We start from the raw sequence: 19,716 nt of genomic DNA, 5'->3' as shown, positions 1-19,716 counted from the left end.
TAGGAAAAACACCTATGTACTTGGTACATTGACTTAGATCAACTGTTGTAAGCCCTTGACTTTCTTTGGTCATTGTGTCTGTTTTTCTGCCAGCGCCATTGTGCTTTGATTGCAGAAGCTTTGTGATACATTGTAAAATCTAACTGCAATATCTCTAGCTCCTGCCCTTCCTTTTGAAGATTGCTTTGGCTATTTAGGGTATTTGTATAGTAGTTGCATACAAATTGTGTTTTTCTATTTCTTTGAAAAATGACTTTAGAATTGAGATATGGAATACATTGCTGTAAATCACTTTGGGTACTATAAATATTTTAACATTAATTTTTCTAGCCTGTGTACATGGGCCATATTTCCATTTATTTGTGTCCTCAGTTTCTTTCATTATTTTATAATTTCACTATTTAGATATTTCATCAAATTATTTAAATGCAACCTTGTCTGGGCTCAATGAGAGAGAGGATGTACCTAAATCCAGCAGTGACTGATGTGGGGGAGGTGAGGGGCTAGAGGTGGGAGGGGTAGTAAGGGAGGCTCCCCCTTCTCAGAGGAAAAGGGAATGGAAAATAGGAAAGGACCCAGGAGAAGGGGGACTGAAAGGAGAGGGTAAACTGATATTGGGATGTAAAGTGGATAAAATAATTTTTAAAATTCTTAAGTTTTTTAATATTTTTGTGCTATTGCAAATAAGATCATTTTTTAGATTTCTTTTCAAATAGTTTGTTGATAATATTTAAAAGTGTAACTAATTTGTACAAGTTTATTGAATTTATTAATTCTTACATTGAAATAATTCAGGAGTAGAAAGATACATAGGATCTCATTTATATGTAGGACCTACAAAAAAGTACAACAGAAGGTGGTGTCTAGGAGCTGAGGGAAGAAGGAAGGGCAGCTGTTATGAAAGAGGACAAAGTTTTACTTACATTGGAAGATAAAGTTTTAGTGATATATTGCTGGTTGACCACGGTTGATGATAATGTACAGTCCCCTTGGGCTGCAGGAGATAACAAAATTCTCATATCCGTGAATGTTTGAGCCTCTTGTTTTCAATTGCATAACATTTACATGCAACCTACACTTAGCCATATTGCATACAATGCAGAGAGATATAAGGGGCGGGTAATTCTCATGCTTGAAAACCTAATTCATAAATTAATAAACCATGTCTGATTAATCTCCCTCTAACAGAAACTTGACCAGTTGGGGTCAGAACTACCAGTCAGCAATATCTCCCACATGAAATTTAGTGACATGGCTTGAATTTCAGTGGATGTTCATTATGACTAATACACTCATTTGAAACTTATCTGTGTGTGTGTGTGTGTGTGTGTGTGTGTGTGTGTGTGTGATGACTGAAGAAACTAAAGTTTTAATTCTTGCTAGTAGTAAATAGAAATACATTTTTTTGACATTTTGCTAGACAGTTTTTGAAAGCACACTTGCTAGTGGGGATGTTTTATTTCTCTTGTACTGTAAACTGCCCAATCTAAGTGAGGTTTTGCAGTGGAAATCATGTAGTTTTTGCTTGGTGGAGCATGTCATTTTATATTGTGAGTACTACAGTGTTTGGTTTATAGTGTTACTCAAATAGTTGAATATAGTTCCACAAATACTTAAACAAGTTAATGAGTTAATGAAGGTAAGGACAAAGAATCAATGGAACTATACTTCTTTAGCTGGAAGATATTTTCATTGCATTTCTGAAGGTTGTCACTATTGCTAATGATAAAGAAATTGAGGACTCAGTGCCATCAGAGAATCATGTATTCTTACAAGTGAAATTTGAGCTGTGTAGACTGAACATTTAGAATAGCCTTGTTAGGAAGAAGTAACAAAGGACAACACTATTAATTCTGCTTTTGTGTAGGTATATATGTTTATAGGTATGCATGAAAGCGTTTGCTGCTGCTTTCTTTATTTTCTATTTTCTCCCTTTATTTCTTCTTCCACTGAGCACAATGGTGATGCCTTTTAAAGACATCTTACTTTGTAGCTCATGCTGGCTTTGAACTCAGGATCCTCTGTCCGAACTGTTTAAGTGCTGAGATTATAAGCATGCACTCTGCCCAATGCCATGAATACCTTCCTTCCTTCCTTTCCTTCCTTTCCTTCCTTTCCTTCCTTTCCTTCCTTTCCTTCCTTTCCTTCCTTCTCTCTCTCTCTCTCTCTCTCTCTCTCTCTCTCTCTCTCTCTCTCTCTCTCTCTCTCTCTCTCTCTCTCTCTTACTAAAAATAACCATCTTTCCCTTCCTCTTTCATTCTCTATTTTCCTTTTATTTGTGTCTTGCTTCTGATCGTTTCCATATCAGGGAAAGCACCACTAATTTCCTCACCTTAAGGGAGACTGGTGCAGCTTAATTTAAAGGGCATCTTGTTCTTCTCCCTCACACTCACTCTTACTTGCAGTACCTCTGAAAAGGGTACCAGTGCTTTCTTAGCTGGTATACTAGATGAACTACAGTGGTGATGTTAAATTACCATTCATTCATTCATACTACAAATATAACTTTGTTCTTAAATTCTTGAAATGATTTTGCATAGCAGAGACATAGAATATTACCAAAATTTTAAGTCTTAACTATACTAAACTGATTTTAAAATACCTGTGCAGTTAGCTTTACTAGATGTTCCAAATATGTGTGTGTGTATATGTATGTATCTATGTATGTATATACAGAGAGAGAGAAAAATAGGCTATGTTTCATATTGGTGGATACACTTTATAGGCTTATTCTTTCCAAGCATATTGTTTCTTTAATTATCTTGTGATTATGACAATATCTTAACTGGGGTTGTTTTGTATATTTATGCTAATATTTTCTGTTATTAAAGTTATAACAGTAGTTTTTCTGTGTAATATTTTCTACTCACTGCTGGATAATCTTCAGTGTGTAAAATCTGAGGCTGCTATCAATTGTGGGGTTTTTATCACTGCATTATAAATTTAGAAGTACAAAGTAGCAATGACGAATTTTAAAAGCAGACATCTTCTGTAAAAATGATTACTTAATCTCTGAACTTTACTATTGAGATAAGTAAGAACAAGTTTCTGTTATCATCATAATTGAATATATGCTAAGTCTAACTTAACCAAGAAAAATATATTTTAGTTGTCTATTGTTTTTCTGCAAGAGATACAGATGGCTTGATTTATAATTGTAATCCTTTGTTATTTTAGTGTCTGTTATAAAAGAAATGCAAGGACCATTAACTATAATAACACACTAGAAGTTCAAGGATACTTAGTTTATAATAACAAAAGAAAGGAACAGGAAACATGAACTTAGTAACATCATATCTGTTAACCATGTGGTTGACAAATATTTTGGATGCTGGTTACTGTCTTAACTTGCAGTATTAGGTGATAATGTGACAGGGTGGTAGAATTGTTAGAAAGGCCTCACACTTGAGAGGCATGCTCAGCTCTGTCACTTTTGCTCTGCTACTGTAGACAAATTTTTTTACTTCCACTGTAAAGTAAAAAAACATATTTCCTTAGAGTTGCTATGAAGGTGGTAGTACTCCAAGTGAGTTCGGCTGCATGGTAAATGTGTGAGAAGTGTAGTGTAGTCACAATATATTGTGATGTTCCCTTAGGTGAAGTGAATGACAAAAACATTCAAGTGGTCGAGCTCCCCATTGTAGACAGCCTCCATCCTCGGCCTCCTTACTTACCACTGGCTGTCCCAGAAGACCTTGCAGATCGACTCCTAAGAGTCCATGGTGACCCTGCAGTGTGGTGGGTGTCCCAGTTTGTCAAATATTTGATTCGTCCACAACCTTGGCTGGAAAAGGAAATAGAAGAAGCCACCAAGAAGCTTGGCTTCAAACATCCAGTTATTGGGTAAGACTCTATTTTCCTCTCTCAAACAATAATATATAGCAGTAGTTGTATGTGTTTGCCTTTTACTGTAAATTTTATATAATTTAATAGTCATGGTTCCACTAGAGAACAAAGGTTCCCGACCCTAGAGACTGCTCTCCCTGGTGTCCTTCTAGCTCAGATCCTCTTCCTTTGTCTCTCCCTCTTGGTTCTATGGAACTCTTTGTTTGTTTTGGGGTTTTTTTTAGCATTTATTTATTTACTTGCACTCCAGATTTTATTCCCTCTACCCCCTCCCTACCTCCACCCCACCTGACCTCTAAACTCCCTGGGACCTCCAGTCTCTTGAGGGTTAGGTGCATCATCTCTAATTGAACACAGACCCGGCAGTCCTTTGCTATATATGTGAAGGGACCTCATTTCAGCTGGTGTAGCTGTCTGGTTGGTGGTCCAGTGTTTGAGGGATCTCGGGGTCCAGGTTAATTGAAACTGCTGGTCCTCCTACAGGGTCACCCTCCTCCTCAGTTTCTTTCAGCCTTTCCCTAATTCAACCACAGGGGTCAGTAGCTTCTGTCTCTTGGTTGAGTGCAAATATCTGCATCTGAATCTTTTAGCTGCTTGTTGGGTCTTCCAGTTGAGTGCAAATATTGCATCTAACTTTCAGCTGTTTGTTGGGTCTTCCAGAATGCAATCATGATAGGTCCCTTTTTGTGAATGCTCCATAGCCTCAGTAATAGTGTCAGGCCTTGGAACCTCCCCTTGAGCTGGATCCCACTTTGGGCCTGTGGCTGGACCTTCTTTTTCTCAGGCTTCTCTCCATTTCCATATCTGTAGTTCTTTCAGATAGGAACAATTATGGGTAAGAGTTTTGACTATGGGATGGCAAACACCTCCTTCACTTGATGCCGTCTTCCTGCTAGAGGTGGGCTCTATAAGTTCCCTCTCCCTACTGTTGGGCATTGCAGGCAAATGGATGGAACTAGAAAATATCATCCTGAGTGAGGTGACTCAGACCCAAAAGGACATGTGTGGTATGTGCTCACTAATAAGTGGATATTAGCCAAAAGAAAAAAGTACAGAATACCCCAGATACAGTCCACAGATGAAAAGGGTCAACAGGATGAAGGGCCCAAGTGAGGATAAGGATGTCTCAGTCCTACTTGGGAGGTAGAAGAAAACAATTACAAGGTGGGGGAGGGAGGAACCTGGAAGGGAGAAGGGATGGGGGCTGAGAGAACATGATCAGGTACTGGGTGAGGGTAAAGGACTGAATCTCTGAGGGCAGCAGAAAGAATGGAAACAGGCAACCTCGGGAGGTAGGAGGTTGAGGAGACCCTCCTGAATGCACCAGAGACCTGGGAGGTGAGAGACTCTCAGGACTCTGTTTTATTTTCATATTTCCTACTCCACATCTTTCTTCATCTCTTAATCTTTATATGTAATTACTGACCCCTATTCTAAATGTTAGTGCTAAAGGAAGTTCATAGTGAAATCAGAATATTAAGTTGTATTCATCCCTGAGGCATCATTGAAATTCAGAGTAGCGAATTCTCCCTGCCCCACTTCATCTGTACAGAGCACACAAAATAAGTCCAATCTCCTGAGAGAAACAGTGATTAAGAAGAATGTAGGAAAGAAAAGATGACAGAATAGATATTCCTGTGATCAAATCCATATCTGGAGTATAGTTTGGGATTTAAAGAAAACAACAGCCTGAGGATGACCATTGCCCCAGTGGTCTCCAACTCTCATGCAGTCCCTCATTTAATAACATTGTAAGGTGTTTCCTTAGTAACAAATGAGATCTGTTTTTGTTTGCATTTGATAAAGAACAAACACACACACACACACACACACACACACAAGGCTGGAATGGCTTCATGAACATAATATAGCCAATATCTTTTAAAGGCTTGCCTGTCTTAACTGTAGGAAAAGTTCACATGGGTCTTTGTTTCCTTAGATGACTTTAAATTCAATGAACTGAAGTTGAAGTAACTGTACAGGGTAAAATGAAAGAAAAAAATATTAGCTAAGCCTTGGCATCAAAATGTTACAAGCAGTATCTTTAAGCTGTGAATCTGGTTATGATTTTAGTCTCAAAAACCTTAGAACTTAAATTTGTTTTAAAACTTAAATCTATTTTTTTAATGGAGAATTGGGGGGTATCTTGCTTCCAGGCTCCCATATATTCTTGATATGCCAGTTGCTTTTTCTGTGGAAAGGTATGACTCAAGACCTTTGCTTGCCTTTCATATTGCCCTGTACTGTTCAGTATGCAAAGTATATTAAAGTATTTGTGAAATGTTGCAAAATGATTTTATATTTTATATTTTCTAATGGTGAGGATAAATGAAAAAATGGTTTAATATTTTAGTGCTACTGTGACTAAGGGTACTAATTGAGTGCCAGTCATTACCAGCATGCTCTCTACCTCTTCCCAGAGTCCATGTCAGACGTACAGACAAAGTGGGAACAGAAGCAGCCTTCCATCCCATCGAGGAGTACATGGTACACGTTGAAGAACATTTTCAGCTTCTTGCACGCAGAATGCAAGTGGATAAAAAAAGAGTCTATCTGGCTACTGATGACCCTACTTTGTTAAAGGAGGCAAAGACAAAGTAAGTTAGACCAACTTGTGGCTCGGTAGTGGGATAATTTCTTTTAGTTGAAAAGAATCCTTAATCTAGGAACTTGTGATTCTTCTTGTTGCTAAGTAATAGGTTCCAAAATTAAAAGACTACATACTTGTACAAGTCTTAATCTAAACAAGCCACATTTTTTTGCCACAGCTAATGTACTGTAATAAGAAATCAAAAGTAAATTAAACTACCAATTTGTGTAGCATCACCAGCAATCATCATCAAACTCATTACCAAAATCTGTTTTAACACACTGAATTTGCCATAAACAAAATTTCATAGACTGGGTCTTAAATGACAGTGTATGTCTCACAGTTCTGAAGACTGGAACATTGCAGATTAAAATGCTGGTGAGGTCCATTTCACTCTGATGCTTCTTTTCTTAGTGTGTAGGTAGTCGCCATAGAGCCACAATATACTCTGTTGTTAAGGAATTCCCATCCTAGGGATGGAAGAGACAACAAGAATATGGTGTGAATAGTACTGCTGTAGGGTTAGCAGAATATTAAGAAGCACACAGACAAACCTTGATCCAAATTGTAAATTTCTTCTCAGATGATCTGGGTCAATAAAATAAGTAAAATATACATTAGATATATATGAAAGTAGAGGAATAGAGAAAAATACAGTCTTAGCTTTGCTCAGATACCCTTCTAGAAATCATCTCTAAGCTTTGAATAGGATGTATCTCTCCATAGCGTGCTCTTGTGATGTGGTTGAATATGTGTACACCCCTGTCTCCTTCAGTACATTATATATACTTTTGATGCAATACCTAGCTCTGGTATAGGCCCAGTAAATGCTGAATTGTTTATTTAAATGTGGTCCATTTTAAAACATTTTGTCAACAGTTAATTGTTTAAACTATTTTCCTATTTAATATACTCCTTGGTCTTTCTCTCTTTTTTTCTGTTAGTGGTGGGTAGGAAAAAGAAACATTTAGAATAAAGCCTAAAATGCAGCTGTTTCCTCAAGTGGTTGAGTATACATAGCCAAGAAACTCATCAGTCAAATATAAAACTAAATTAATATAAGAGCTATACATTAAGTGACCTCTGAGCAAAACTTCTAAAGCAGTTTTCAATTCAGATATACAGTGTTCATTCATTTTAAAACACTAGACATGATTTGTAAGTTGGTTAAAGAAAGGATATTAATTTTGTCTACTCTTTGACTTATTATTGAATGCATCACAACTTTTTTCTTCCCTTGATTGGCAAAGTAATTTGTGTCCTTTAGAAGATATAGAAGTTTGTAAATATAAGAATAAAGGAAAAGTACTACCCACAATCCCAATACCCAGTGACAGCCATTATTTAAATAATGACATTTTCCTTTCAGAAATTTGTATAGTCACATTTTTGGTTCTGATTTTTGAGATGGAGTCTCATGTGGCCCAGGCTTACCTCAAACTCACCATATAACTGAGGATGACTTTGAACTTCTGATTTTTCTGCTTCTATCCCCCCAACTCTACACCCAGTACTAGAATTATAAGCCCATGCTACCATATCCAGTTTCTCTGGTGTTAGAAATTAAATCCAGGGCTGCTTGCACATGCCAGGCAAGCACTTACAATTCAGTGTAATTTGAACTTGTTTTTCACTTAATACAACATTTAATCTATCTTCTAGGTCACTTAAGTCTACTTGCTTATTTATTTCTAACAACTCTGTATGTTTGTGGGATGCAGCATGATCCTTTAAGCAATATATACATTGTAGAAGTAGTCAAACTGATTAACACCTATCACTTCACCAACATATTGTGTGTGTTGGGGGGGAGGGATACAGAGACAGAGAGACAGAGATTGAGAGATTGCAAGATTGGTGGGCAACTAAGGTGCTTCCATATCTTGGCTCCTGAAATGAAGATGAAGAGTAGAGAGGGATTTCTTTGGTGTTGACTTCAGTTACATTGTATATAGGATTACAGGATCATGTGGTAGTTCTGTTTTTTTAGTTTTGAGCCAATTCCATCCTTTAAGGTAATATTTGTTTATACTGACCCCACAGTGTATCAAGGATTCCTTTGTGCCACAGCCTGAGTGACACTTAGTACTCTCTGTCTTTTTGTTAACAGCCATTCTGAAGGGTGCAAGATGATAACACCTTATGGTTTTAATTTGCATTTTCCTGGTGCTCAGAAATGATAAACACTTTTCATATTCTTTTCCATATATAGTTTAGAAATTAATCCTTATCAAATACATGACATGTGCACATTTCCCCAGTATGTGATTGCCTCTACAGTGTGTTTGCTTTGCAGGAATATTTTAGTTTGAAGAAATCCTACTTGCTGTTTTTTTCTTTTGTTACTTATGGTTTTAGAGTCTTGCCTATAATATCGTTGCTTAAACCAGTTTCACAGAACTCTCTCAGGGTGTCATTGAAATAGTTTGAAGTCTCCAAACTACACTGAAATCTTTTATCCATTTTGAATTAGTTTTTTGTTTTCAACTTGTGATAAGATGGGGATCTATTTTCATTTTTCTATCTGTGGATATCCAGTATTCCTAATATTTATTAGACAAACTGTTCTTTCTCTATCAGATGTTCTTGGATTAGACCATAGATACTTTGGAGTTTTCCATTTTACTGATCATTGTATCTGTTTTTATGCCAAAACTACATTATTCTGATTACAGCAGATGTGCAATGTGTACACAAAGATGTGTACACAGCTTTGAAATCAGGGGATGTGAGACTTCCAGGTTGGTAAATTGTACTGGCTGGTTTTGTGTGTCAACTTGACACAGGCTGGAGTTATCACAGAGAAAGGAGCTTCAGTTGGGGAAGTGCCTCCATGAGATCCAACTGTGAGGCATTTTCTCAATTAGTGATCAAGGGGGAGGGCCCCTTGTGGGTGGTACCATCACTGGGCTGGTAGTCTTGGGATCTATAAGAAAGAAAGCTGAGCAAGACAGGGGAAGCAAGCCAGTAAGAAACATCCCTCCATGGCCTCTGCACCAGCTCCTGCTTCCTGACCTGCTTGAGTTCCAGTCCTGACTTCTTTGGTGATGAACAGCAATGTGGAAGTGTAAGCAGAATAAACCCTTTCATCCCCAACTTGCTTCTTGGTCATGATGTTTGTGCAGGAATAGAAACCCTGACTAAGACAAATTGGTACCAGTGTAGTGGGGTATTCCTGTGACAACCTGACCATGTTTTGGGGAGGACTGTAGAAGGACTTTGGAACTTTGGGCTAGATGATCCATTTGGTGTTAGGAATTGTATTGAATCTGCTGGTCACTTTGAGTAAAGAAACTTTTAACAGTTTATTGAGTTTTGTACTTCTTCATGTCTTCAGTTTTGTTCATCAGTACTTCATACTTGTTAACATGCAGATCTTCCACCTACTTGGCTAAAATTACTTTCATGTATTTTATTTGGTTCTATTACAGATAGGATTGGCTTCTTAATTTCATTTTCGGTTAGTTTGCTAGCATATAGAAATACTAGTGGTTTGGGGATTTCGGTATGTTTATTTTATAACCTATAAGTTTACTGGATTTTATCAATTAGTTTTAAGACTTTTAATGGACTCTTGGGGCTTTCTAACTATAAGACCATACCATCAACAAACAGATATTTCACATTTTTGTGTTCAAGTACCTTTTGTGGCAGGGTGCCAGTCATAACCCAGGCTGGACTGAAGTTTGTAATCCTCCTGCCTTAGCCTATTTTTTTTTTTCTTATCTTAGAGGTGAAATTCCCAACCTTCCATTGTTTAGTATGATGTCATTTGTGAACTTGTCATCTATGGCCTGTATTATGCTGACATATATTCTTATACTTATTTTTTTAAAGCTTTCGCATGACAGGTGTTGGATCTTGTCAAATATTTTGTCTCCATCAATTGAGATAGTCATGTAGGCTTTGCTACTGTTCTTCCTTCTGTAATTGCAATGGGTCATGTTTACTGATTGTTATGTGATGGGCCACCCTTGTTTCCTTAGAACAAATCTCATTTGATCATATGTGCTGTGGAATTTAATTTGCTAGTATTTTGTATAAGTTGTATCTCTGTTCATCGGGAATATTGCTGTATAAATTTCTTATAATGGTTTTAGTGGCTTTGCTATTAGGGTACTCATTAAATATTTAGAAGACTACCCAGCTATGGCACTCAGAAGTTAGTGTATTCCAGGCCATCCTGTGCTGTGTAAACGATTCCCTGCCTCAAAACAAAAAAACAAAATATTTGGAAAGTTAGAATTCTGCCTTTAAATATTTGGTAGAACTTAGCAGTGGAACTTTGATGGCAGGCTTTTTATAACTGATTCAATGCCCTTATTTGGTATTATTCTGTTTAGTATTCTCTGTGTTTATTTAGTCTTGATGAGTTGATGTTTTCTTAAATCATCCATATCTTGTAGATTAGCCAATTTATTCATAGTAGTTTCATGGTTGGTTGTTTTGTTTTGTATTTCCATGCTATTAGTATTAATGGTGACAAATAATTATTATTATTGGTGGTGGTGGCAGTGGTGGCAGCAGCAGCACTAGTAGTGGTAGTAGTATATGATGTGTTTTGGAGCACACCCACCACAACTTCCCCGTGGAAGTCAGAGGACAGCTTCCAACTTGCACATTTTCTTGGCTTCCTGAAATATAAGTCAGATCATCAGGCTTATGTGTCAAGTTCCTTTACTCACTGAGAAGTCTTGATGGGCAGGCTTATGTTTTCTCTTCTTTCTGAATTTGTTTGAATTTACTTTTGTTTCTTCATAAATCAAAACCTCAAACTTTAATAGTTTGCTCTTTTCAATAATTTTTTAACACCTCTATTTTTTATGTCTTAGTTGTTTATATTTTAGTTGTTTCCTTCTTCATAGTTTACCTTGGTTTGTTCTTATTCTCATTTCTTGAGCTACAATGTGAGCTTGTGTGTTTGAGAACTTTTCTCTGTTGATGTGGTTAATGGCTGAGACCCTCCCACTCAGGACTGCTTTGGCTACCTCTTGTCATTTGGCCCTACTGTGTTCCCATGTTTTTTTCAAGGTACTTTGATTTTTTTCTTTTACCCATTTGTTTCAAGAGTATTTTGTTTAATTTGTATGCATCTGTGAGTTCTCCAACTGTAACTCATATCTATTAAATACCATTGTGGGCAGAAAAAAAAAAAGATGTGTGTGTGTACACAACATATGTGTGGGTTCCCACAGAATCCAGAAGAATGTGTTAGATTCCTTGTAGCTGAAAACAGGCTGTTCTGAGTCACCCTGTGTGGGTGTAGGAACTGTATTCAGGTCCTGTGAAGGAGCAACAAATGCTTTAACAGCAGAGTTGCCTCTCCAGACCTCCAATTTCCTTCTTCTGTTAATTGATTCTTCTGTCTAGAACTTTCCAATGTTAAATGAGGGTATAAAGTTTCCAGAAATTATTGTATTATAACTATCTCTGCCTCTGATTTTTGACACTTATTTTGTTCATTTCATTGATTTAATATTTAAAATTGATAATAATAATTAATTAGTTGAGTTTTGTTGAGACTTGGCTATGTAGCCCAGACTAGCCTTGAACTCACATTATAGGTACACGCCAGCTTTATAATTGTTGTAACCTCTTGAGAACTGACATCATGTGAACTATTTCTCTTGCAGTCTTAGCTGAGAGAAGTTATAGGTACTGCTGCTTTGTTCAGGTCTCCTTTGGCTTAGAACTCTTTTTCCCATACCTTTATTCAATGTTCAACCCTAATGTATAAACATCATGTTTAATTCACTGTGTGAATCTGCTGTTGATGAGTTGAGCTAGCATTTTCCTAATACTGTATTGTTAGGTTATTTTCAGTGATTTACTATTATAAATGATACAAAGTATGTCTAAAATTCCTATATTGTTTCCTCAAGCTGGTTTCCAGACTTTGAGCCATTTATATAAAAGGATATAAACATTTTACAGCATTGATCCAGTCCCACACATGACATTTTTATGCTGAGCAACCACTATAGTACAGGTAGCAATATCTCCTTTACTGTGAAAATAGTAAAACCTGAATTTCCTCTTTCCTCAGCACCTCTAACCCCTCCCTATAGTGGTATAGGAAGAAGTTTTCTCTGTGTTCTACTATAAAATCAGTAGTATTGCTTTATGCATATTTTTCCTCTTTGGAAATCCTTTCATTTTAGTTTCCCAAGTCATTGCTAATATATTAACCAGGAATTTAACTGCCATCTCTTCTTTTACTTAAACATTTTCCGTTTTCAATTAACTCTCTTTAGACCTTTTGTGATGGGTTTTGCTATGCAAGCAAATTATAAAAGCTTTACTATTTTTTATAAGAAAACAGGTAAAAATTAAAAAAACACTCATTACTGATTTTCATTTCACAGAATAGCTATACTATATGAAATGTCAGAAAACCTTTCTTCTTTCTATTATTCATTTATCCTGCAACAGGTATACCATGTCCAAGGTAATATTTAAGAATGTTCTACTTTAAGAAGGGTTAGATAAAAAATTAAATTTAAATGATACGTCTCACCCCATAGGAAGAGAAGCCTTTTCTAGGTAGTTTGTCTGATGAGGGTGTCCAGATGAGCATTACTTATCTAGCAGTATGGGCAGGTGTGCAGTTAATTCTGTCACTTGGCATCACATTTCATGTTTCTTTAGACAGAGATGGAATTCATCCATGAGATCGTAGCACTGGCTTACCAGTAACTGTAGAAGCCATTGCTGAGGTACCAACCATCAGTACCTCTCTTAAGTAATTTACATTAGAGAGTTTAAAATCACAGAGTCACCGGCAGCCAGAGAGCTAAGAATTGCCAAACTTGTCCACCAGCAGGGAAGATTCGGGAAAGGATGAAATTGGAAGATAAAGCTCCCAAATGGTTAGGATATTGGAGTACTCGAAAGGCTGAGGCCAGCATAAACTACATAGTGAGTTCACACCAAGCCTGGATAATATGGTAAGACGATTAAAAAAAAATACTAGATATGTTTACATATTTAATTTGTTTATTATTAAGCATTCTAAATCTGCTTTTCCTAACATTAGGTTCTTTGCAATTAATAGAAGAAAAGTTTTCTGACATTTTATATAGTGTAGCTGTTCTGTGAAATGAAAATCAGCAATGTTTTTTAATTTTTACCCATTTCCTTAATTATTTTATTTATTTACCTTCCAACCATTGCCCCCATCACAGTCCCCCTCCCACAGTTTCTCATCCTATTCCTCTTCTCCCTTGCCCCTAAAGAGGGTGCCCCCTACCCACCAGGCATCCCCCTTCTCTGAGGCATCAAGTCTCTTAAGGATTAGGTCCATCTTCTCCCACTGAGGCCAAAACAGGCAGTCCTCTACTATGTATGTGCTTGGAGCTTTGGACCAGCCTGTGTATGTTACCTAGTTGATAGCTCAGTCTCTGGGAGCTCTGAGGGGTCTGAGTTAGTTGAGACTGTTAGTCTTCCTATGGGGTCTCCCTCCCTGTCAGCTTCTTCAACCCTTCCCCATAAGGGTCCCAGATCTTCATCTGTCTCAGTCAACTGCTGGTAGGGATTCTCAAGGGACAGCAATGCTAAGTCTGTAACCACATTGTAGCATCAGTAATAGTGTCAGGCCTTGGTGAGCCCCCATGAAATGGATCCCAAGTTGGGCTAGTCACTGGACTATCTTTCCTTCAGTCCCTTCTCCATTTTTGTCTCTGCAGTTCTTTTAGATGGTGTCTTAGTCAGGGTTTCTATTCCTGCACAAACATCATGACCAAGAAGCAAGTTGAAGAGGAAAGGGTTTATTCAGCTTACATTTCCACATTGCTGTAGGAGACCTGGTGTGCATCCAGAGGCAGTCTGGGAGCGCACAGCTTGCTCTGGTGGCACAGAGCTTAGGTTCCAGTTCTGAGGCCTCTGGCGGGAGCCCTCAGATCTCTCCGCTTCCAGATCCAGATCAGCCTGGGCGGCAATACCACATCTCCAGGTCCTGCAAGAGGCAAGAGGGGCTTCCGGGCGGCCAGTGGGGAGAAGTCAGTGTGCTCCGGTGAATCCAGAGGGCCCCGGCAGGAGCCTTCGGGTGCCTGCTTTGGGATCTGAACAGCCTGGGCCACAGCACTCAGTCTCCAGAAAGTGCGGGAGTCCTGGTGTGCACCCAGAGACAGTTTGTTCATCACTAAAGGAAGTCAGGACCGGAACTCAAGCAGGTCAGGAAGCAGGAGCTGATGCAGAAGCCATGAAGGGATGTTTCTTGCTGGCTTACTTCCCCTGGCTTGCTCAGCTTGCTTTCTTATAGAACCCAAGACTACCAACCCAGGGATGGCACCACCCACAAGGGGCCCTCCACTTGTGATCACTAATTGAGAAATTGCCCCACAGCTGGATCACCTGGAGGCACTTCCCTATCTGAAGCTCCTTTCTTTGTAACTCCAACCTGTGTCAAGTTGACACAGAAAACAAGCCAGTACAGATGGGAACAATTCTGGATCAGAAATTTTGACTGTGAGTTGTTAACCACATCTACTTGAGGCCTTGTCTCTCTACTGGAGGTGGAGTTTTTGAGTTCCCTCTCCCCACTGTTGGGCATTTTGGCTACAGTCACTCCCGCTGAATCTAAGAGTCTGTCGCCGACCAGGTCTCTGGTACTTTCTAGAGGGTCCCCCCATGTCCCCATCCCCAGAGGCTGCATAGTTCCATTCATTCTTCTGGCCTTCTGGGCTTCTCTTCTCCCCCCACCCCCCAACCTGATTCTGTTCCCCTTTTTCCCTCCCTCTCCCCTCTCCCACTAAGGTCCCTTCCTCCCTTGGCCTCCAGTGATTATTTTGTTCCCCTTTCTAAGTGGGATTGAAACATCCTCACTTGCGCCTTCTTGCTTGTTAAACTTCAGTATTAGTTTACAGTTGCAATCCAGTTAGTCTTTTATGGATGGTATAAAGATAAGTTTTTTTATAAGATAGTAAAAGAAAAATATTATCATTATTCGTCTCTGAAATTTCAATGTAAAAGAAGTCCTCTGCTTATACAGCTGGAGGCAAAACCCAAGAAGTCTTAGTATAGAAGCTTCCACTCTTGTTCCATTATTTGCTTTATTTTTGTTTTTTCCCACTCCTGGTGTCTTTTATGAAACTGTCTTTCACATATACAGAAAGGCATAAGGATCATCAGTTCCTGTTGGTCTATTCTATAGTAGGGCATTTTAGTTAGGAGACCCCTGGCTGTTGGTGTTGATTCTTCATAAAGGGGCCACTGAGTTTCCATTTGTGCTAATGAGATTAGCTTTACTCAAGGGTAAAACCCACAGCAGGTTTGCAGGTTCCTATTCTCTGCTACTCTTAAGCATCTGCAGATACATTTGTTGATGTTTGTAGCTTGGGTATTTAGCTTGTTTATACTACAAATATTTCAGGTTTTCTTTATAGAACAAATGTGACATTTTCTTCACCTCACTGATGTTGAGCTGAGTAAGGCAAAATACTAATATCAGTCAGTCAATCAATCAGTCATAAGGTCTACTAGGCCTGAACACAACATGCAGCAGTACAAAGTGTACTCTGAGCTTTTGATTGTACTGCCATTTTATCAGAGGCAATGAAGGAAGCTCCTTTAGTGGCCGTGAAATGATAAGAAATTTGAAGCAGCTATTCAGGGATTGGGATAAAGTCCTAGACTCATTCAGGCATGTATTTAGTCATGTATTGTGTGGACGGCTAGGTCCCATCATGTGAAGAAAACTAAAACAAGACCCTAACCTTGGAGAGTACCATTTAGAATGAGAATATAAACTGATTTTTAATGTTTTCAGACTTTGTAAGTAAGAAGCAGGATCTCAGGATAATACTCATTTATCCTTTTACTGTATTCCCAATTCCCTTGTAAGTACCGAGAGTGCTCAAGTGAGCCCTGCAGATGAATGTTTATATTTAATAGAGCGGAGATTCCAGTTAGGGATGATGGAGGCAGGAGAGGGGTACAAGCAGTAAACAAAGAGCAAATACACAGCACCTGACGAAAACAATGCAAGCAGAAAGATTAGGGATTTCACATTCAGACTTCAAATCCTCACTCATAAGATGATTCTGTGTATAGATTTAGAGAACTTTAAAGATTAAAATTAGACATAGATGCTTATCACAGCTTATATTTGTTGAACCTTTCATATATGTAAGATACACTTTTAAGCACTCAGTGTGTTGATTTTTAATGAAATTATATAAAGGAAGAATGAATGTTACTCCTTTTTCAGTAAAGTGCCCAAAACTTCAATCTCAATCTAAAGATTTACACACCAAGACAGTGATTTCTAATTCAGAGCAGAATCATTTGAACAGGTGTGGACTTTTTCAAGACAACCAGTTTTGATATTTTTAAGAACATAACATAGATAAGACTACCAACATATTATTTGGCAGATATCCATCCACAAGGAGCTTGCTTTCATAAATCCAATAGAATGGCTTTTCTATTACTATTATGCCTAAGAATAGTAGATAGATCTTTAAAAAAGATGGAAATTGAAGACTGTTGGTTGTCACAAAGGTTTTAACTACTCATTTTTAAATTTATTTACATTATTAATTTGTAAAATTAATGAAGACATTTATACATTTACATTTACTTACATCTGATCTGTCACAATTGCAAACTAAAAATTTAAATGAAAGTTTGTCATAGTGTATTTCTAAAACAGCTCCATTTAAATATGAGAGAAAACTCTTTGAAGGGTGCTCATTACCAAGAGAATAAGCCTCATGCTCTGTCATGAATTACTAAAGTTCATAGTGGTATATGTGTGTATATAAGATAATATACTCATGTGTTTTGAAACATGGTGCCACTGTGTAGCCAGGTGAGCCTTGAACTCAGTCCTCCTGTCTCAACCAGCTGAATATTTGTGTTATAGGAATACACCACCATACCTGGCTTCAGTAACTTTTAATATGCAGGATATTCTGAATTAGTTTCTTTTCCATTGTTCACTTGAAAGCTGCTTAAACTACTTTATTAAATATTGTCAAGTTCTCGCTGTTTAAGAAAGAACTTTTGATTAAAGAAGTGGTCTCCTCAGAGGCAGAGACCCACAGCGAGACAGTAGATGGAGCTTGGGGACTCTTATGGAAAAATAGAGAAAAATATTGCAGAGAAGGGGATAGGAACTCCACAGGAAGACCTACAGAATCAACTAACCTGGACTACCAACCAAAGAGCATACACAGGCTGGATCTACCTCCCCAGCTTGGTCTTCATGTGGGTCCTGAACAACTGGAGCATGTTTTTCTAGCTTGGCTGCCTTGTCTGACCTCAGTGGGAGAGGATGCACCTAGTCTTGTAGAGACTTGAAGTGCCAGGGTTGGGGGATACTTGGGGGCTGTCACCCACTCAAAAGAGAAGGGGAGGAAAGGCTTGTGAGGGGGTAATCAGGAGGGGACAGTAATCGAGATGTAAAGTGAATACATTTAAAAATAAAAAAGAATACTCTAGAATTCTATAGAATACTCACAGTTTAGTTATCAAATTTCTCTCTTTTTTCAGGTATTCCAATTATGAATTTATTAGTGATAACTCTATTTCTTGGTCAGCTGGACTGCACAATCGGTACACAGAAAATTCACTTCGGGGAGTGATCCTGGATATACACTTTCTTTCCCAGGCTGACTTCCTTGTATGCACTTTTTCATCCCAGGTAAGTGATAGCATGTTTTAATGGCCAGTACTCACTGTTGAATTGAGCAGGAAAATTATTTGTGTGTCTGTGTTTTTAGTGATAACATGACTCAGGTATAATTTCCCTCTATACTTAGTAGTGATATATTTTGTAAAATAATGAAGATGTCCTCTAGAAAAGTTGTTTGAGTACATTGAATATTTAGTTGTTTGTAGCAATGGTTGAATATATCTCCACTATTGTCAGTGAAGTCCTTTAAAGTACTTAGTTGTTAATAGCATCTAACAGAAACAGCAAGTAATTGAGTTTCCTTTGTACATTTCCGATTCTGCAAACAGCCAATATGTAACCAGAATCTATCCATTTCAGCTCATCACTGATACTGTGAGACTTAAGTTCCCAGCCATTTTGCCTCACTTGCTGGCTTTATAGTAAATGCAAGTCTTTTACAAGGACTATTACATTTTTGTGAAGTAAAAGGTCTATACTAAATTTAAATAATTGAAGTTTAAAAGTGTAAATGCTACACTATTACAGTGGCTTCTTGAGTTTACCTATAGGCTATGGGTTGGTGTGTATGTGTGTTTACGAGTATCTAAACAGTCTTCAGTGCCCTATTGAATACTGGTACTACAGTATCTACTATGAATTTTATTCTTTCCCCATTTGCCGTCTTAATCACTGCTTAACTTATTTAACCAGCCCTTCAGTGACTATGCCCAAAGTAATATTGTGTGCTAAGACTTAAAGGGAGTTTGAAGATATGGTTTGGCTCTTATTCAGAATCAAAGTACAACTAGAGTACAATTACCAAAAATTACAAATAGGTGTAAAATACGTGTGCTTAAATGGTGAGAACATTATAGTCAAGAAAATATATAAAAGAAAAAAGTTTGCATGGGAGTACATTTCAGAAAGAATAAAGAAATGGACCTTAGTTTTTACAGTATGGCTATCAGTATACCTTATTACAGTAAGATGTTGGTAAGATTTCAGAAGGTGCTTATCCATGCTAAGACTATAGTTTTTTCATCATGAAATGAGAATATAACTCACTATATAAAAACAACTACACAAATCAGGAGTCACACAGAAGAGATTCTAATCTCAGCATAAAGTCTCCTTAGCCTGCAAATTCCCAGCAAGGCATCTAAGATTTCACTGGAATGAGAGTCCTGTCTTCAAAAGGTATGTCTTCCTTTCTCATTGCAGGAGGTCAGTTGTGTATCTACTTGACCCCACTCCTATTGAGAACCTAGCTTCCTGATAGTACAGACTTAACAGGTTATACTAGAAACACACACACACACACACACACACACACACACACGCATGTGATAAAAATTAATGAAAAAGAAGCTATGAATTTGAAATAGAGCAAGGATAAAGACATGTAGGAGAACTAGAAAGAGGAAAGGGAAGAAAGAAATGTAATTATATTATAATCTCAAAAATAAAAGGAAAAATTTTTTAAAAAGAGCCATTTTCAGACCAGTAAGATAGCTCAGTACATAAATGTACTTACCACTAAACCTGATGACTTGAGTTCAAAGTTCAATCTCAGGACATACATGCATTCATAAATGTAATGATTTTTTTTAAAAAAAATCACTTCCCTATGTCACTGCCTGCCCTATTGACCTAAATTCTAGAC

General features: G+C 37.7%; 1 protein-coding gene across 5 annotated transcripts in view; it reads left to right on the top strand.

Moving 5' to 3' along the window:
* Fut8 (fucosyltransferase 8) overlaps positions 1–19,716 on the top strand; it is a 214,964-nt gene that overhangs the window by 178,609 nt on the left and 16,639 nt on the right. For all 5 annotated transcript variants that reach the window (XM_052185600.1, XM_052185602.1, XM_052185599.1 and 2 more), the window contains 3 exons: positions 3,597–3,843; positions 6,267–6,443; positions 17,930–18,080. In XM_052185600.1, coding sequence (XP_052041560.1) covers positions 3,597–3,843; positions 6,267–6,443; positions 17,930–18,080 — 575 coding nt within the window. The remainder of the gene's footprint in view (positions 1–3,596; positions 3,844–6,266; positions 6,444–17,929; positions 18,081–19,716) is intronic.

The sequence above is a fragment of the Apodemus sylvaticus genome, chromosome 6, assembly GCF_947179515.1.
Source record: "Apodemus sylvaticus chromosome 6, mApoSyl1.1, whole genome shotgun sequence".
NCBI lineage: Eukaryota > Metazoa > Chordata > Mammalia > Rodentia > Muridae > Apodemus > Apodemus sylvaticus.
The sequence above is the reverse complement of the archived record's forward strand: the minus strand, read 5'-3'. Positions and strand labels throughout refer to the sequence as shown.